Here is a 20,848-nt window from a genome sequence, read left to right on the forward strand (position 1 = left end):
CCAAGGTTGCATCTTTTTCATACTTAAATGAAGTAAAGATTAATTATTCACTATTCTGTGGTGAACTCTGTGAACCATCTTAAGATTGTGTGCCTCAGTATAAAAAAAAAACCTCAAGCACCTACAGAAGCCAATTTGATCCCTGTTTGAACCTTGGATGACTTGGCAGGAATCATTTCCTTCCAGAAACGTGGTTAATTGAGAAACTCCCCTCCAGACCATCCCAGGTGTCGCCTACTCCTCTGAGGGAGTTTTAAAACTAGACCATTTTTTAAGGATGGGAAGATAAGGGGCTCGGTGAGTTGCTGCTTATTCTAATCCATCTTATTGATTTTAGACAACTCAAACTGGCTATTAGCATGGAATATACGTACACGCTGATTATATTAGCATCAATTTTACAACAATAGTTCTTCAAATCACCCCAAGCTGTCCAAACCTGGAATGAATATAAAAGGAAAAAACAGAAACTCCGAAAAGATCCGCAATATAAGAAATATGCTCCCCAATTAAGTTTCTCAAGCTGTTATAAGTAAATGTTTCCTCGGTCTTCACACTCTATACTATAGGGATTTTTGAGGTTATAATTTGAAGGAGATATAATTTATTTCTTCCTTCTTGAAAAAACAAGTACAGTTTGTCACTGCTGTCAAAGCAGCTGCTCAAGGGAGAGTACTTGGTACATAAAGCTCAGTCTTAGGTGGCCTAATTAGTTCTCGACTTGGGTGGTTACAGGTGAGGTTTCAGAAGGTAAAGAAACACAAAAAAGGAATTTTCTAACGATTAGCCAATTACATTCTATAACATATATAATGATAATATAAATGATTGGACTAAGTGTATTGCCAGCCATTTATTTGGTACTAAATTTGACTATAATTTTAATGGCTTTCTGCCACAAGTTCCCACTCTAAATATATTAAAATCTTGGGAATCCTTTTTGGAAAGACCAAGGTGTTATAAGTTTATGCCAAAAAATAAAAGGTAGAAAATTTCCTGACTTTCATTTTAACCAGAGATTTTTTTCTCTTCCAGAAACCTTTGAAATCGCCATCTCTTTCTTGTTTTGAATTGCCGCAATAGGGAATTTGAGAATTTTAAAATAATCAGTCAAGAAGGCGATGGTGGACACTTTCTCCCAAGCTGCAGCTGTGGAGCTCTGCTACGAGAACGTGAATGGATCCTGCGTGAAAACCCCTTACTCGCCAGGGCCCCGAGCAGTTCTGTACGCCGTCCTCGGTGTGGGGGCCCTGCTGGCCGTGCTGGGAAACTTACTGGTCATTATTGCCATCCTCCACTTCAAACAGCTGCACACACCTACCAACTTCCTGATCGCGTCCCTGGCCTGCGCTGACTTCTTGGTGGGGGTGACAGTGATGCCCTTCAGCGCCGTGAGGTCTGTGGAGAGCTGCTGGTACTTTGGGGAGAGCTATTGTACATTTCACACGTGTTTTGATACTTCCTTCTGCTTTGCTTCTTTGTTTCACTTATGCTGCATCTCTGTCGATAGATACATTGCTGTTACTGAGCCTCTGACCTATCCAGCCAGGTTTACTGTCTCCGTGTCGGGAATATGCATTATTCTCTCTTGGTTCTGTTCGCTCACATACAGCTTCTCTGTCTTTTACACGGGGGCCAATGGAGAAGGCATCGAGGAGGTAGTAGCTGCTCTCACCTGTGTAGGGGGCTGTCAGGCTCCACTGAATCAAAACTGGGTGCTCCTGTGTTTCCTTCTCTTCTTTACGCCCACCGTTGCCATGGTGCTTATATATGGTAAGATATTTTTGGTGGCTAAACATCAGGCTAGGAAGATAGAAAGTGCAGCCAGCCAAGCTCAGTCGTCCTCCGAGAGTTACAAGGAAAGAGTCGCAAAGAGAGAGAGGAAAAGCTGCTAAGACGTTGGGTATTGCTATGGCAGCATTTCTTGTCTCTTGGCTACCGTACATTATTGATGCCATGATTGATGCTTATATGAACTTTATAACTCCTCTGCATGTTTATGAGATTTTAGTGTGGTGTGTTTATTATAATTCTGCTATGAACCCCTTGATATATGCTTTCTTTTACCCATGGTTTCGGAAGGCAGTAAAACTTATTGTAACTGGCAAAGTCTTAAGGAGTGATTCATCAACAATTAATCTGTTTTCTGAGGAAGCAGATATAGATTGAGAAGATTACTGCAGGGATTTCAAAACCAACGTGGAATGAAGGTCAAGCTCAACATTGACCACTTGGCTCTAGAGGGTCAAGTGTCATCATTTGCCAACTCGGAGGATGTTTGATCTGAAGCATTGGTCATCTACATCTATCTTGGCACTTTTTCAAATTTAGTGAGTGATAAATAAGATTTGCTGATTATTTCCCATTTAGTATTCTTCTATGTTTTTTTGATTCTCTACCTTTTTCTCTGAAATTTCTCCTTGTTTCTTCAAATAATTTTAAGTTTTGTACTTTCTTCCGTATTTGTTACCAATATTCAGTTGTTCAAAATACACAGGGGGGGAAATGCTCCTGTGTAACTTGTAAGTTAGATTCTTTGGGGACAAAAATCCTCTTTAAGGTATGTTTTGTTTGAGAGGTAAGCACAAGATTATAAATTCTTGCAAATTTTTTTAATCTAAAGGACTTTATAGAGAGCTGTCATGTGGAACTTCCCTCAGCTTATAGATTGGAGAACACTGGCGCTCTTGTGGTTTTGAACACTAGCAATGCTTCCTCTCCATCTCATAGTCACTGTTTCACAAGGAACACGTATGGTGATTACACGGTTACACACTATGTCTACTTTTGGAGAACATAATTTATTATGGTCAAATGAGCATGTAGACAGAAAGATGGCTTCTGTATTCCTTTTTAGTAATTTGAAATAAAATAAGAATTTTATAAAAAGGTTAATTCGAATTCACATTTTTTAACTTTTGAATTCTTTCTTTGTACTGTACTGTATTTGGCATTTGAAACATAAAGTCGAGTGACTCCAACATAGCCAAGGACTATTTCAAAATAGCAATTACTCAAAGTCGTGTTATATACTCTAGAAATAGTTTCAGTTTTCTCATCTGATGACAGTTCTTACTCACATGAATTTTAATTCATTTTAATTAAAAATATATGTTGAGTGTTTTAAGATAGAGTAAACATTTGAAAAAGATACTAATAATAGGGTGATTTGCCTTCTCAAATCTTGGAAGCATAGCCTTAAATCTCTGTTTAGCTGGCTCATTTTAGACTATTCTATGACAAGCTTGTTTCACAAAATGTAAAGAAGAGGTAAATGGAGTTACATAAATGTTACATGTTACATATTTTATATGTGAACCAGTTTGGAAAGATTTTATTTCCAAAGCTTAAGCTGTTTCATATTTGTACATTAATGCCTTCATTGAGAATATTTAGGAGAAAAAATGTTGAAGATAAAAGAGAATGAAAGGAATCTAAAAGTCTTCGTAGCAGAATGCGTGTTTGTGATTCATGTCAAGGAACAGGTCTGCGAACCACCTTACAAATGTCACAATCAAGGTCCCCCACTCTCACTCCGGGAGAAGAGCTCAAAGCCTGTGTCCCTTTGACAGTGAGGCAGCAGTGTTGCCATCACAGAAGTGTGCGTTCCTTCCCTCATTCGCAGGTGTGAACTTATGCTGACAATCATAAATAATGAGGAAATCATTCAGGGGACTTAAAAAATATACATACTATTCTGCTACCTTGCACTGTGTAGGGTGTAATCTTTAGATGAATTGACTGCAGAGATAAATCCTGTCCAGAGATGTATGCGAGCTCTCTTTCACATCAGTAAGTGCAGAATGCACTTCACATTTACTCTTTCTTATTTATTTTTCTATTCTCCTTGCAGTCCTTCATAAAGGAAGCCTTTTGATAAAAAAAACTTGTTTATTTTCCCCAAAACTAACTAGACGATGACTATAGCACCACGCCTCTCTTCTGCATCTCATGTTTATACAAATTTTCTGTTAACTCCTTGGCTAGCTGCACATCAAACTGCTGTGTACTTTTTATTTGCTGGTAACTGTTTGTCCACGTTGTTTCAATACCTAGGACAGTGCTGTGCACTTAGTAAATCCCTAAGATAGTTTTTAAGCAAATAAATGAGTAATTCTTCTTTATTTTCACCCATCAAATAACTGTTAGTCTTTTACATTAAGAAAAGAGAAGCTGCCTTGGGGTCAGGTTGTGGCCTAGTGGTGAAGTTCAGTGGGCTCTGCTTCGGCAGCCTGGGCTCAGCACTGGTGCAGGCCTACACCACTCATCAGCAGCCATGCTCTGGCAGTGACCCACATATAAAACAGAGGAAGATTGACACAGATGTTAGTTCAGGGTGAATCTTCCTCAGCAAAGAAAAGAAAAGCCTGCCTCATTCTTCATTTGGTTTTCTAAAATAGAAAAGTTCTGATAATCACTGTTTAGGAGAAAATCCAGCTTTAGGCTATGGACAGGGTTTGTCTAACCCAATCACTAAAAAGTGACTTTATATTTAATGAGAAAAAGTGCTAGAACACGTAAACTTTCGTAATATTGAGTCTCTTTACCTGAAGAGAGTGCACACGAGGTGACACCTCAGAGGCTTCCTGCAAGGACTGTAAGTGTCAAGTTGCTTTTGGAAACACGCACCTTCTTTCATCCGCAGAGGCTACACCGTGTCCAAGTCCAGACTGAGGTCCCAGAGCCAGGCCATCCGGGTTTGAATCCCGTCTCTACCGTTGACTAGCTTCCACCGTGGTCAAGTCCTTACCCTTTGTCTAGCTCGGCTGCTCACCTGTAACGTGGAAATGACAGCAGCATTCTCACTGAGGTTTTGTGCAAGACAACAGTGACTCAAAACAGGTCTGTGGGTTTTGGAGCCCAGAGAGCTGATAAATAAACCACCAGATCACAGAATACTGTTTGCTTCACACTTTGTAAATGTTTGCAGTAGAAGGAAAATTATCAGGATGTTTTGTTTGAGAAACTTTCACAACATGCCTTTATCAGGTGGATTCTGTGAAGTCGCACCATCTAGCCTTTTATCCAAAAGGGCCACTTGGCTGTTGTACACAGAGTTGGAAAAACATGTTATTTCATAATTAGAACTTAGAGTTCAGGAAGAGCTGCAGGGTTCTGTGGGAAGAGGCGCTCAGCTGATTCAGAAAGCGACATGAATTCAAAAGTCAATCTCTGCGCTAATCATTTCACAGTACACAGAAGTCAAACCATTGTGCTGTCCGCCTTAGACTTATGCAGTGACGTGTGTCAGTTATTTCTAAATAAACTGGAAAAAAAAGTAAGTCCTTCCTGGAGTGGTAATAACTCTAAGTTTCCATAAGTGGAAGAGACAGCAGAAATCCAGTTATACAAACTAAAAATTACATATATCTACATAAATAAAAGGACATTTGAATAAACCTGCCTGTGCTACATTCTTATATGTGGATTTTCAGAATTAATGTTTGTTTTTCTTATTGTTACTATTAATTGTAGGAATTATTGATGAGGAAACAAGCTCCAGAGAGACTGCGTGCGCCACATGCTGGGGTTGCATGTTTAGACCCATGTCCGTCTGTCTTCAAAGCCAATGCTTTACTGCCATTGTGGACCAGTCAGAAACCAACAAAAATGAAAATGCATGGTCTATCTTCCCAGTCTGACATAGGAGCTGACACTTATACTTTGTTCGCACACACTCACACACACTTACACACACATGTTAACGGTTGTAGGAATAAGCACTCAATTGTGTCTAATGGCAAAAGGCAATGTTGCACCAGTTTCTAAGGGCAATTTCAGTCTGAGGACTACAGACCACTTTAAAGATGAGACTATACAAGGCTCCTGTTATGACTTATCTTGGTTAAATTTATGAGGCATGCAAAATCCACCTGGGACTCCTCACCTGCCCTGTCTCTACTTTCTCCCCTCTCCTAGGAGCTCCTTGGCATCACTGGCTGTGGTCAACTTACTTGCGCTGTGTCCTTTCCCACCTTTACTATGAACTGCTAAACAATAACTATTGGAGGAATGAGTTAAATTGTTCGTATGGACACATCAACAATAAAGCTCACCAGTCTCAGAGGGTTTCCCTTTGATTTGGTAGTAAATGAAGGCATTAGAGAAATTTTAGGGGAAATTCCAAAAGAAGTACTTTACAAAAAGAATAAAATACTAAGAGTGAACTTTCTAGAAAGCAAGATTTCTTCAGGTGGGATAAGTTCCTAGTGCCATTCAATTAGTACCAGTTAGACAAAACCAAAGGTTCACCTTGTACACCAATTATACTTCAATAAAAAAAATGTTTAAAACACCAAAGTTCCTCCTATTGGGAAGATTTTCCCTCTCCACTCTCATCCAAGGCCAATACTGAGGAAGTTGGTAACGCAACTGCTGCCCATTTTTGGTTTGAACCCACACACGGAGACAGCCTATCTGAAAGTCAGGCTAGAGCTTTTCCTCCTCTTCAGGTTGCTGAAGTGTGAGATGGAGGGTGCTGGTGCAACTGTGGTGGGTAATGGGCTCTGGGCTCATGCCCTCTGCCCTGGCTCAGGCTTGGTCCCAGGTGCATCATTTCCATTTTGCAAGGAATTCTGCTGGACCCACCCAACTTTAAGACTTGGAAAATCCAACAAGACCCACTTCATGATGGGCAGTTAAAGACACATGATCACTTGATGTCACATGGGCAAATTGTCCATCATGACCTGGGCTCAGTAGCACACAAAAAGCCATCTTCAAAAGGCGTTTTATCCTCCACTGTACATAGCATGGCCTTGCTCCAGAATCCTGAGGAGTGCATTGTGTTTCTCCCACCGAAGCCTCCCGTTGTATCTACACTGCATCTTTTTCCTCTACTAACAGCTCCAGCACCCCAAGGTCACTAAATTTATGGCAATTATACTGCAGCCCAGACCCATTGCAGAGCCTTCTCCTGCTCCAAGCCCCAACAAAACTGGCAGACTTCTTTGTTACCCAGTAAATGGACCAGAGCAGCATTCCTGAGTGTGGAGTGTGTTGTTTCCGGCTCCTGAACAATCTACCAGGTATTGTGCTTCCTTCTTTGCCATACAGGATACAAGATGCCATCAATTCGCTTTGACTGGGATGAGACATCCCTGATTACTTTAATGAAACAGAGGGTCCCTGAGTCTTCCTAGGCCTTATCTCCAAACTTCTAGGAAGCATGTATCTGACCAAGGCTAGGGACCAGGTGTCTACTGTGCTAGGTACCACTCGCTCATCCTGCCGGATCAATATTAGGCCATCAATGTAATGAATCATGTGATCTTCCATAGGATGCCCAGCTGGTCCTGACCCCTTTCTTGAAGGAGGAGCCAAGCAGTATCTTTCTGGATCTGCACAAAGATGCAGTAAATAATAAGGGTATCATTTTGAGGGTGGTAATAAATCATATCAAGGTAGAGAACAGATTTTGGTTGAGAACATATAAAACTTATTGAAAATGTTGGTCCAAATCTGGGGGGCCATCAGGCTGCCGTATGAGGCAGAGTTTCCCCAATGGCATGATAATGTGTTGCAAACGTGGTTAAGCTGCCTGCAGATACTGATCCATTCAGCACTCAGGGAAGTCAGTGGGCCCAAGGTGGCCGATGCTGTTTGGCCAGTAGACTCAGGCCACAAGCAGCTTCACCAAGGCTCTTCTGATGTTGGCCAAACTGAGTGGAGTCTACAGTGTGCTGTCTACAGGTGGCAAGTACCATGAACAACACCCAGCACTTTCCCCACTCCCACATCTTACTGAGAAAGGCTAATTTCTTAACCTGTTGTGCGGCTGGCTGAGTGTTTGGATTATTCATCCCTCCATCACACCCCTTGCTATGTGACTTTGCTGCTCTTCCCACTTGAGGCAAAGGGAGAGCAGGAGTGACGGTGTGCCGGTTCTAAGTCTGGGCCTTAAGAGGCCTTACCATTCCTGCTTGCTCTCTTGGACCTCTGCTGTCACCATGAGGACGCGCTCTGGGAGCCCACTGCTCAAGGCAGCCAGAGACACATGAAGCCTTGCTGCACAGAACCAGACCCCATTCCCCTTCCCCAGCTGCTGCAGCCTGAGGTGCAGTCAGCCCAGCACAACCTCAAGAGGCGTGAGAAAGAAATGCTTCATGTCGTATGCAGTTGAGAATTTGTGGGTGCTTGTTACACGCAACAGGTAACGGGTGAACACTGTTCTGTATTCTTATTACACCAAAGCGAAGAATGGCAGCAGACACAGTTCCGCAGTTGAGGCAGACTTGCCTCAAGACTGTTGCAGTAGAGAGAGGCCAGAACTCAGCCTGTGTCCAACTCCACTGACACAAAGGGCGGGAGGGTTTTTATCTGCTGCGGGGAATGGAGGGAGGGTTTGTAGCCCACCTTTGTTTGCTAACTGGCCTTACCCAAAGGAGAAGGACACTTCCTCATATCTTCATGACAGGAGGCAGTTCTATAACTTGGAATAAGGCAGCTCTGAAGCTGGGCTCCCACCCTTCCACGTTTCAGAGACGGCTCTCTGGTCCTTGAGATAGGCAGGCCTGGGTTGCAAAACTGGCAAGAAGTTTTCAAAAGACATATCTCAAAGGGGCAGAGAAAGAACTTCCAAGTTTTCTGAAGTTAATGCTCTCAGAAAAGGGAGCTGAGGGGCCTAGAGTCAGGAGGAAGCCTGTCCATAGTTTAGTCAAGCTGAGGGGACAGTTAAGGCATCTTGGTCAGTTGTAATGAATACATAATGCAAAGCAAAGGTGTCATTTTCACTAAGGTCCTGTATTGACATCCCAGGTCACCTCCAGCTTACCCCGTTGTGAAATGTCTTAGTCAGCTCAGGCTGCCGCAAAAACTACCATGGACTGGGTGGCTTACAAACAACAGAAATTTGTTGCTCACGGTTCTGGAGGTTGGGAAGACCAAGATCAAGATGCCAGCAGATTTGGGTCTGGCAAGGGGCTACTTCCTGGTTCATAAATGGCTATCTTTCTTTTTTTTTTAAAGATTGGCACCTGAGCTAACATCTGTTGCCAACTTTTTTTTTTTTTTCTTCTTCTTCTTCTTCTCCCCAAAGCTCCCCAGTGCATAGTTGTATATTCCAGTTGTAGGTCCTTCTGGTTGTGCTGTTTGGGACTCCGCCTCAGCATGGCTTGATGCGCAGTGCCATGTCCACGCCCAGGATCCGAACCAGCAAAACCCTGGACCACCAAAGTGGAGGGCGTGAACTTAACCACTGGGCCATGGGGTCAGCCCCCATAAACAGCTATCTTTTGCTTTGTGCTCACATGGCAGAAGGGCAGGGGACCTCCCAGGGCCTCTTCTATAAGGGCACCAGTCTCATTCATGAGGGCTTCACCCTCAGGATCTAATCACCTTCTAAAGGCCCTGCCTCTAAATACCATCATATTGGAGATTAGGTCTCAACATAAGAAATTTGAGGGGATACAAACATTCAGTGTATTGCAATAGGTCACCATGTGTAATGAAGTGAAAAAGACTGGGGAGCACAGACTCCAACCTAGGAGGGAATAATTCCTTTCCCAGAAGGAAATAACAGGCTCTGGTGTGGAGGTGTCCACACATCCCATAGTGATTCAAAGGCTTACTCTCTTCATCATGTGATGAGGTTGGAGGTTGGGTTTACATACACGTCTGCCATCAGCAACTGCTGTCTTCTCACTGAACTTGTCAGTGGAGCAAACTTCTTTGTTTATGGGCTGACATTTCTGGCCATAATTGAAGCAGGAAGTCGAGTTAAGAGGTGATTTAGAAGGAAGATAGTTTACAATAGAAAAAAGGCAAATAACGTGAAAGATCATCTACTAGCTCCCAACTCAATAAATTTTGTTTATAGCCTTCTATACATTTCGTATTGAATTGAATATTCTAATAGAAAACACAAAAGAAGTAAATACTGCTTCCTATTGCATCATCTACTGTTATCAGTGCCTGAATCACTTGTTGGTGCCCATTAGAGACCCAGATTCCAGACTTCCACCCAGGACCTCCCATCACCATCTGCCGATAAATAAGCATTTGAGCAGAAGATTTGAACAGAAAGGACACCAAAAGTTGTACTTGTCTTTGTCAAAGTACTCTATAAAATTATTTCTTCTGGAATATTTCATTCTTCAGTTGTTGATTTTATTGGCTGTATTTTAATGTCATATTATGTCATAGGTTTTAGATTTTTGTCGAACCTTCTTACTCTGGAATGGGTGGGTCTGTTTAGTTTGTATTTCTTTCTCTTTTATCCTCCCCCAACCAAAAACACACATTACCTGCCTGGGAGTTCTGAGCTGTCTTCATCCAGCCCTAAAGATCTCCAGACACAATCACGCTCCACGCTAGTGCTTTGGGTTCCTGCTGTGCTGTCAGATGGGAAATGTCACTGGTCCAGGCCATCAGCCATGGGCAGCTCAGCTGAGTTCCTGGATGTGAATCCATATCTGTGTCCTTGTTTCCCCCGAGGCTAGCAGCTTTCTAAAAGCCAAAGTCCCAGGCGGAATTGGGACAAAGTCATTTAGTTTCAGCATCCTTGCACGTGTGCTTCGAGGCGAGGAACCTCACCCCAGCCCCTGGCCTCACGCCGTGAGCTGTGCACGAGTTCCTGTGTGCCGTGAGCACTTTTAGTCCCCTTTACAGGAGTCAAGCCCTGGATTCCAGTGCTGCTTCCAGACCTGGGAGCCACTAGGTCCTCCTTGTAGCCCTGCTCGCATTTGGCCTTCCTGTCTCTTTCTTCGTGCACAGAGAAGATCATCTCCCTTATGAACTTTGCTCTATCTCCTCCCCATTAATATCCTGCCCTTTCCATGGGTTTGGAGCACAGGCGTTGAGGAAGGAACTAACTGAGCCATCTTGACTGAAAGTCCCAACGAAATCTTCATCTTGTCTGAAAGTAAAGGTGGAAGAGATAAAATGTGTTTTATCCAATTGCATATATTTTCTAATCTTACTGTTTTACTTGAGCAAGATTTTTGGTCTGAAAAGGTAAGAACCTGGAGGTTTTGTTTCCAGTTTGTCTCTCCAGACAACCGGTGCTCTTCCTTCTAACTTTACAGATCTGCTGGCACCACGATTTGGAGGCAGGCACCTCACAGCAGCAGCAGGAGCAGTGGGACCCCATCCTCCACAGATCACATTTCAGCAGAAGTAGGTAGATGCCTGTGGTGGGCAGAATAACAGCCCCCCAATGATGTCCACGTGCTAATACCCAGAACCTGTGAATCTGTTACCCTCCCTGGCAAAAGGGACTTTGCAGGTGTGGCTCAATTAAGGATCTTGAGATGGGAGAGTAGCCTGGATTACCCAGGTGTGCCCAATGTAATCACAAGGCTCAGTAAAAGCGGAAGAGAGGGGGCAAGCCCCGTGGCCGAGTGGTTAAGTTCGCGCACTCTGCTTCGGCCCAGGGTTTCGCTGGTTCAGATCCTGGGCGCGAGCTTGGTGCCGCCCATCAGGCCACGTTGAGGTGGCGTCCCATATGCCGTGACTAGAAGGACCTGCAACTAAGATATACAGCTATGTACCAGGGGGGATTTGGGGAGATAAAGCAGGAAAAAAAAAAAAAAGCTGAAGAGGGAGAGGAGAGAGTCAGGGTCAGAGTCAGAGAGCTATGAGGATGCTGTGCTGTGGGTTATACACGTGGAGGAAGGGACTGCGAGCTAAGGAATGCAGGCGGCCTCTGGGAGTGGGAAAAGGCAGGAAACAGTCTCCAAAAGAGCCTCCCGAGGGATGGCAGCCGTGTCGCTGCCTTGCTGTGAGTCACTGAGACCCACGCAGTTTCTGACCTCCAGAAGTGTGAGATAATGAATCTGTGCTGCTTTAAGCCACTGTTTGTGGCAATGTGTTACAGCAGCAACAGGAAACTAATACAATGTCATGATCCCAAGGTAGGCCCCCCACCTCTGACTGCGGACACCTCAGTCAGCCGGGGCTCAGCCTTCGAATGACCCCAGAGACCGTTACCCACTCAGCAGCACTCAGAGACTTTGCTTTCCTAACACAGGGCTGCTCAAGGCCCTTTGGCTTTAAGAAAGCCTCCCTATTTCTACTCACTGGAACCTAATCTCCCAGAGCCAAGAGCTGTGCTCATCTGCTTCCCTGCTTGGTGGTAAAACCTTTCCAACCAGAGCTCAGTCTTTCGTCTCATATTCTCCATTGCTTTTCCTTTAGCATTCCAGAATAAAATCATTAATAAACCAAATCAAAACAAAACAAAAAATGGCAACGTGCTCGTTCCCCGATTCCAAGTCTCCCGCTTAAGGCTGCATGCCTCTTTTCCTCTTTACAGTTGGCTTATTAAATACCAGTCTTTGCTCATGGTCTCTTCCGCCTTCCCTACCCATTCCCAGTCATTCTCAATCCACTGCAACTGCATTCTCTCTTCAACATCCCGACAGAAGAAGTGCAATCATGCTCATCAGTGATTTAGCTGTTAATGCCAACAAGCAATTCTCAGTTTACTTAACTTGACCCATCGCCAACATCTGACACTCCTGGGATGCCTCCTTCATGAACCTCTTTCATCCCATGGGGCCTGGGGGACCACGCTTTCCTGGTTTTTCCATCTGCGTTTCTGTCTACTCTTCCCTTTGCAGGCATGACTTTGAAGATGGTGCACCTCCAGTTCCTTCTATGTTCACTGTACCCTCTCTATTCCAGTGAACACATACTGAGTGAGCATCTGACCCATTGTAGGCATTCCGGCAGGTGTGCACCAGGCAATCACATTCACTCCTACAGCCTCAAAACACCAGTCACTCAGGATCCCAAATGATTATATCCGGCACAATTTCTTTCCTGAACTGAAAATTTATGGGCTAAACTACCCACTGCAGAGTTCCAGTTTCATGTCCCTCTGACCAACCCTAACCTAACCCATCATCTTTCCTTCCCAAATGTACTCTTTCTCCCATATACCTTATCTTTCTTGTTGGCAAGCTAAAAACCTGGGAAGCATCCTCGATTCCGGGCTCCATCATGCAGCCCTAAACCTCTACATCCTTTCAGTCTTTAAACTGTGTATTTCATATTTTCAGAAAATAGGGAGGCAAGGCTACTGAGTAAGAGTGGGGTGAAATCACGTTAGCTCTGAGAATTTAGAGAAGAGAAGACAGCATTACCCAGAAGAATCTGGGAGATGATCAATTGAATAACTATTTTCTTGGCACCTTTCATATCTGTTCTACTTACGTTCCAAAGTGTCCAATATGTTTTCAGTATCTTTATCCTAAACGACAGCTCCCATTGCTATTCTGCAGTCCTGAATGTGTTGTGGAGGAAAATGTCTTCATCATTTCTCACGTGCTTTATAGGATCACAGGTGCCATTGTCCTCAGAGCTGAAATTCTTTCAATAGCGCTCTCTGTATCTAATTTGCCTCCCTAACTCCCGTTACTATCGCAAGGACTAGGCTGAGACAGGAGAGGCTGGCCCTGTCAGAACTGCCTGGCCCTCGCCTCCCACACCTTCCCATCTGGCAGATTTGCAGTTAGCTCCGCTTGAATTCCTTTCTGCATCATTTAGTTGCTGTTGCAAAGAGATAATTTAATCTCTGAAATGAAACCGCCAGGGCCCCTGGCTGGGCTTGTGACTAGTCCAGCAGCACAGAAGCTGCTCCCGGCATTTGAGCTTGTAGTTGTAGTTGTGAAACTCTCACTAATTTTATCTTCGAGTCTGTTTCGTGTGTGTGGAGCCTGAAGGGACAGTGGGGCGTGTACGGGGCCTGGAATGTGGAATCCCGGGGCGCGTGATTGGCCTGCATCCCCTCCTCCCCTCCTCGCTGGGATGGACGCTCAGCTGTCTCCACCCCCTGGCACCTTGGGCCCAGTCCAGGTCCCCACTCCCCACCTGGACCTATACCCTGGCCGCCTCTCCCCGCCGCATCCGAGGACCCAATTGATACAGGGAGGGTTGCGTCCGGCACGCATTCCGCAATCCAGGGAGAGGGTGGCGGTTGTCACCCCACCGCAGGCTGCTGGGGCCACAACATCTTCAAGGAGCAACTCAGGGGACCAAGCTTCTCACCCACCCCCAATCCAGGTGCCGAGTGGGTCCCGATGTGGACGTCGCAACCCCTAGGGGCTCGCCCTTCTGCCTGTGGTTGAGGAGGCCGACCCAGGATAGGGTAGATGCCTGCTCAGCTTCCTCACCTGCAGCCTGGGCCACACATGTCGTCTCAGTGGTTGGCGGGAGGGAACCCGGTGGCGGGTGGGCCAGGCGTGCTGCGGTGCAGGGCCGGGTCTCCAGGCACCTGTGAGGGTCTCCACTTGCCCTCAAACATCTCCTAGCGCAGGGGGTGGGACGTTCCCCCACGAAATGCAACACCAGGCAGGTCAGAGAGACCAAGGAGGGGAGGAAAAAGCTTTAACCCGAGGGCACTTTTTTCCGTGTTCTTGAACAATGATCTCTGCATTTTTATTTGCCCTGGGCCCTGAACATCTTGTAGCCAATCTGGTAAATAGGCAGTAAGTAACATAACTCTCAACCACTGGGCAAGGCTATTTCAGGACAGTGAACTTACAGAAATCTGCTGGCTATGAAAATTACAAGTATTTCCACAGAGTAACAGAGCAGGGAAATAACGTTGTAGAACTTATTAATTATAACTATCAAAAGAAAGTTTCCTTGCAGGATTCACACCTTACTCTGTAGGGACTCCTTGTGAGGACTTTATAAGGAGGGAAGTTTATTGGCTGCTTCCTACAACATCCTAGGGGCTACCTTCTCCTTCAACGTGAAGGGGGGGGTGTCTATTAAAAGGTGACCTTTCAAATATGCAGTTATATTATATGTGATTATCCTTTGTGAGGACAGAAGAGCTTCATGTGTGGAAAGAACCAGGTATTTAAATGAAATTTCTTCCATTGGTGAGATAATGCGAATTCTGGCCTGGTGAAAATTCTTAGTAGATTTGCATGGAGTTAACTATTGATGAGGCTTAGATGTAGTTACAGAAATAATTACATAAATTAAAGACAGAAAGGATAAATTTCTGAGTTTTTGAAATTCTTTAATGTCTCCTTATAATTAAAATGGAAAAAGGAAGGACGTGAGGCAGTATGTAAAAGCACTTGCTCAAATATGCAGTGTGACTTGTTTTTAATTTTCGGGATTGAAAACTATTGTTCTGACCACAAGGAGGGGCAGAAAGACACCACCACCTGCAGATCATGAGCCGCGGTCCTTCCACACCTGCCGTGGTTCAGCTCTGCTACGAGGGCGTGAACGGGTCTTGTATTAAAACTCCCTGCTTGCCGGGAGCCCGGGTGCTTCTGTACTCAGCGTTTGGCTTGGGCGCTGTGCTGGCTGTGTTTGGAAACCTCCTGGTGGTGACTGCCATTCTTCACTTCAAGCAGCTGCACTCTCCCACCAACTTTCTCCTCGCCTCTCTGGCCTGCGCTGACTTCCTGGTGGGGGTCACTGTGATGCCCTTCAGCATGGTCAGGTCCGTGGAGAGCTGCTGGTACTTTGGAGCCAGATTCTGTGCCCTCCACAGTTGCTGTGATGTGGCATTTTGTTACTCTTCTCTCTTCCACTTGTGCTGCATCTCCATCGACAGGTACATTGCTGTCACTGACCCTCTGGTCTATCCCGCCAAGTTCACAGTATCTGTGTCAGGGATGTGCGTCAGCATCTCCTGGATCCTGCCCCTTGTCTACAGCGGTGCTGTGTTCTACACAGGTGTCAGTAACGATGGGATGGAGGAATTAGTAAGTGCCCTCAACTGTATAGGTGGTTGTCAAATTGTTGTAAATCAAGACTGGGTGTTGATAGACTTTCTGTTATTCTTCATACTTACAGTTGTCATGATAATTCTTTACAGTAAGATTTTTCTTGTAGCTAAACAACAAGCTATAAAAATTGAGCACACTGGTGGCAAAGCAGAGTCATCCTCGGAGAGTTATAAAGCCAGAGTGGCCAAGAGAGAGAGAAAAGCAGCTAAAACCCTGGGCGTCACAGTGGTAGCATTTCTGATTTCATGGTTACCGTATACAATTGACACGCTTGTCGATGCCTTCATGGGCTTCGTAACCCCTGCCTATATTTATGAGATCTGCTGTTGGGGGGCTTATTATAACTCAGCCGTGAACCCTCTGATTTATGCTTTATTTTATCCTTGGTTTAGGAAAGCCATAAAGGTTATTGTGAGTGGGGAAGTTTTGAAGGATAGCTCATCAACCATTAGTTTATTTTCAGAATAAATGCAAGCACTAAGTGGAGAAAATTAAGGATATTTTCAAAACTACAAATTTATGATGAAATTAGGTATAAGAAATGAACAAAACCTTTCAAAACTAGAGAAATATAGTCTTTTTTCAAATTCGCCAAGAATGAACTCCCAAGAATGTGTCTCCATTATAACATTGTGAAGATATTTACTGCACTAAATAATAATTGATAAACTGGTTTCCATGTGTCACCTGTCTCAATGCTCTGTACATGTCCTTACCACCTACACTTGTTTCTTCCAGCATCACTGAATTCTGAATCTCATCTCTGGCTGTGAAATCTCAAATTATTTTCCTATTTATGCTCAACTCCCGTTTGTCGTCAAATGGTCTTTCTCTCCCTGACTTTCCGACGCTGTGTTGGTGTATGAGGCCATTATCGCGATGCTCCGCAGACTGCACGGCTTAAACTACAGACATTTATTTTCTCATGATTTTAGAAGTTAAAACTCCAAAATCAAGGTGTTATCAGGGTTGGTTTCTTCTGAGGTCCCCCTTTGTCTTGTCAATGGCTGTCTTCTCTGTGCTCACACGGTGTCTCTGTGTTTCTGTGTCCTCATCTCCTCTTCTTATAAGGGCACAGCTCATATGGGATTCGGGCTCAACCTTAAAAACCTCATTTTAGCTTAATTACCCTTTAAGACCTTGTCTCCAAATATCGTACACTCTGCAGTCCTGGGAGTTAGGACTTCCACATAGGAACCTTGGGGGACACGACTCAGCCCATCACAGACACTGTCCAGATTTGATGACACCACCCAGAGATCTGTCTGTTTGCTGCTCCTCTGTGATTCTTTCTTCTTGTTCCTTTACTGTCTGTACCTTCCAGGAGTTTTTGTGGCAGCAGCTAGGTCTCTCCTGCTTAATGGCTGGGAGCATCTTGGAATGTTCCCCGTGATATTGTGGGACCAGTAATCCAGCCTTGTGATCATGGACCAACTACAGACATTGCCCAGAAGTGAAAAACGTCAAGTGGAAACATTTCCTAGGAAAGGGTGGCACAATGGTCGTTAGCAAATGGGAATTCTGCAAGTGAGAGAATCATCAATTATCACCAGCAGCGGCCATTTCTACTCCAACTTTTCTTACTTGAAATTAGTGGGTAGTTCACTTCTCCAATTTTTCTCAGCTGCTTTCTCACCTGAATATAGTGTGTATTTCTCTTTCCCCAAATGTTGTGGGGTCAAAAATTCTATGTTAATACTGCAAAAATTTTTATTAAAAATCATATAAACACTGTATGCTATAATTTTACCTTTTACTCTCTGGAATATTTTATAGTGTTGATTCAATAAGAGTCTTTTTGGAATGCGTATCTAGAGTATTTTGTATAATGGAACTGAAAGGTGGTAGATAGTGGTATGTAAACCTTTTCCTTTTTTTTTTTTTGGTTTTCTTTTTTCTTTTTGGTTCATCTGTGGAATCTCTCAATTAAAATGATTGAAGCGTTTTTTTCTCATCAGTTTTCACTAAGACTTTTCATTGTTTTCAAACAAATATTGAGCATTAATTATATGCAAGCGTCTGTATCAGGAATGGCTAAGGATAATAAATGTATTTTATATAGCATTTTCCTTAAGAAAATAGTTTTGCAGGTAATATGGACAATACATTTTAAATGATATTGTTGAGGGCCAAAAGTATGTCGGAGATGCTAAGTCCATTGACGACTAACTGCCACCCAAGGCTGGTACTTGGTGTTGGTCATTCCATTGCTATAACACTGTCTTCTCACCCACATGTGGTCCCATGGCCTGAGGGGTTAAAAAATTGTTAAAGGAGACTTTATTTTTTGAGTAGAAAGGACTTTTACTTTTTTTTTTTTGGAGGAAGATCAGCCCTGAGCTAACATCTGCTGTCAATCCTCCTTTTTTTGCTGAGGAAGACTGGTCCTGAGCTAACAGCTGTGCCCATCTTCCTCTACCTTTTTTTTTTTCTTGTATGTGGGACGCCTACCACAGCATGGCTTGCCAAGCAGTGCCATGTCTGCACCTGGGGTCCGAACCGGCAAACCCTGGGCCACCAAAGAGGAAAGTGTGCACTTAACCACTGCGCCACCGGGCTGGCCCTAGAAAGGACTTTTGATGGGTCTTCAAGTGCATTTGGACTTGGTAAGCAGACAGGAGAGTGGACAGCTTTTTTTGACAAGAGGATTAATTTCCGTAAATGGAGAATTGGACTTGGGAAACTGGAAGACAATGACTAGATTGGTAGCATGATAAGAATCAATAAATAAAGTTTCACGCTATCACTTACTCTACTCCATAGATCAGATTAGCTGTAACAGAGTTAAAAAATGACACCGTGTTCCCCAGTTTTAGAGTATAGAGGACAAACACAGAAAAAATTTAGTGAAAGAGTTGAATAATTGCTCCATGAAATAAATATCTCATAGAATTGCACTGTTAAATTATAGATAACGAATATGATGGAAGTTCAAAGGTAAATTAAAGATTTTTGAAATTTATCCTATGGGCAAGTGAAATAGTGTTATGAATGATGTCAAACCTTCAATACAATTCTAAATATGGAAATTCTTTTGGACACGTAGAGGGTATGTGGAACATCACAAAGGAGAAGGAAGGTGTGAGATTAGATTCTTCCATATACTTCATGATAGTCTTTCCTAAGTACGACTACCCTAGGTACGCTGCGCATGGCTCTCTAATTATACCAGCACATAATGCCTTTATTGTTCTACGTGAAACCCCCTCAGTCATAGTGGACTGAATCAGAGTTGAAAACATGATTCCAGGAAAGCTCAGCAATAGCTTGGGCTGAATCCATCTTATTACCAATCAAGAGAATATGAAATAACACACCAGATCATGTTAATACTGAGCATCAGAATGAAGGTTTCTGGATCTTGCCTAGGTTCTATTTCTATAAGTTCTAATTGCTTATTATTTCCTTCATTAATATAAGAAATATATTTATGACCAAAATTCAGCACATAGCTAGAGGTGAAATTTTAGCAGCATTCTCTTTCGGGTCCAGATAAAGACAAGATGGTCCAATACCATCACATTGTATAAACATTGCTTTAGAAGTACTAGTTAATACAGTTAGGCAAGAGACATAAATAGATGTAGAAATTCAAAAATAGGAAGTTAAAATTTCATATTTTTGCAGATGATGACTAAAAATAAATTCGTCTAAGTCTGCCTTGATACCCTTGAAAACTAGTTCCAGATACCAATAACTCTTTTCCTGACATAGAAACAGAGTTTACAAATACATATTTCCCATAATTATTTAGTTAAGATTTCAATGTGCTCAGCGGCCTCGGGTTGTAGCACATGTGTCACCTAAGGCAACGTTCCTATTATGTTTATTAACCCTTCTGATGTGGGGCATCTGCTTGTAGGAACGGTGGACTAGGTTATGAGACCATGCTCCCGCTGAGGACAACTAAAAACTCTGGAGAAAATATTTTTTAAATCTTTAAAATATCAGAGAGATTTAAATGCAGTCAAGAGTTATCCAAGATCCAGGAAGAAGGAAATTCAGAGAGGTGAATCTGACATTTAGGGGAACTGGCTTCATCAGGTATCAGTCAATTCCAGAAGGAACATAAGAGAGGATGAAAAGCTGAGCAGAGCTCTTGAGAACCCCCGGAGTTAGTGGGAAGCAATTAGGTTTTCGGTCCCAAAGAGAAAGCTGAGCCCAGGTCACACACCCACCACCAATGTTTGTGGTTAAAACCTTGAAAACTACTATTCTCTAAACATCAGGGTAAACCTTTACTTCAAATTTTCTCAATTCCAATAATGAAGATTAAGATGATCCAAGATTGCTAATTCTCCTAGCCAGGTGCCAGAAGTAAATGTCATGTTCTCTGGAGGAAGATGATATCATCTCAGTTCCCAAATTATTGCATCAATTTTTCATATGGAATGACTCAAACTCAACAAAAAATCACCAAGAAAAAAGGAGACAAGACAATATCATGAAACCAGCAGAAATCATAAAGTGTTTTTAAAAAAACAGGAGATTTGTATGACGCTTTAAAATGACTAAGCTGAATATCTTTACCCGTTTTTAATATAACTATGCTGACAACATTCAAGGAGATAATAATCAAGTTTGGAAACTTCAGTAGAGGAGTATAAACAATTTTAAAAAGTAGAAGTTCTAGAGCTGTAAAATCTTAGTTTCTGCTTCTCAGGCCACAAAGAACCCAGGAAGCCAGATTGGCTATATGGAAGTCTACTGATAGGCTGTACAAAAACATCACCTATGTGTTGGTTGCCCCTGGCTACTGTCTACCACAGATCACAACTCATGCCATAGAAAGTTTATTCCTTAAAACTTCAGATTATCTTCATCTGGTCACTTCAGTAGCCTTTGAGAAATTGAATTCTCACCCCACTGGAGAAGTGGAACTTCTCTCCTTCCACTCCAAGTCTGGAAGTGGTGGCAGATGCCGGAGTCTCTGGGCGGTGGCCCATGACAGTGGAACCACATGGCTCCAGGAGATTGGTGGTCTTAATGGTGGATTAGTCAGAATAAGCAGTAAAGGTGAGACTGAGAGAACCTGAGGACACAGAAAAGATGGTCCAGTGCAAAACCCCATAGGACAAGGAGGAAATCAAAATGAAAATTAGAGAATATCATAAACTGAATGATGCGAAAAATGTGACAAAACAACAAAA

The 20,848-nt window shown here is 43.3% G+C and overlaps 2 protein-coding genes and 1 long non-coding RNA gene across 3 annotated transcripts; 2 read left to right on the forward strand and 1 right to left on the reverse strand.

The window, feature by feature from the left end:
• Positions 1–1,121: 1,121 nt before the first annotated feature.
• On the forward strand, positions 1,122–2,169 carry LOC100073109 (trace amine-associated receptor 9). The gene is given in 2 exon segments (XM_070223881.1): positions 1,122–1,883; positions 1,885–2,169. Coding segments are annotated over 2 exon segments (1,047 nt in total).
• Positions 2,170–2,784: 615 nt separating this feature from the next.
• Positions 2,785–13,408, reverse strand: LOC111775505 (uncharacterized). Its single transcript, XR_002811213.2, has 3 exons — positions 13,156–13,408; positions 10,245–10,855; positions 2,785–4,774 (listed from the first exon to the last, which is right to left on the reverse strand). It is a non-coding gene; the product is annotated as an uncharacterized lncRNA (long non-coding RNA).
• Positions 13,409–15,134: 1,726 nt separating this feature from the next.
• Positions 15,135–16,166, forward strand: LOC100073110 (trace amine-associated receptor 8-like). The gene has a single exon (XM_014735675.3). It carries the CDS (start codon positions 15,135–15,137, stop codon positions 16,164–16,166), a length of 1,032 nt encoding a protein of 343 aa, XP_014591161.1.
• The last annotated feature ends 4,682 nt before the right edge of the window (positions 16,167–20,848 follow it).

The sequence above is a fragment of the Equus caballus genome, chromosome 10, assembly GCF_041296265.1.
Source record: "Equus caballus isolate H_3958 breed thoroughbred chromosome 10, TB-T2T, whole genome shotgun sequence".
NCBI lineage: Eukaryota > Metazoa > Chordata > Mammalia > Perissodactyla > Equidae > Equus > Equus caballus.

What these genes read in the sequence shown, in the direction of transcription:
- LOC100073110 (XM_014735675.3), top strand. Translation starts at nt 15,135, where the DNA reads ATGAGCCGCGGTCCTTCCACACCTGCCGTGGTTCAGCTCTGCTACGAG.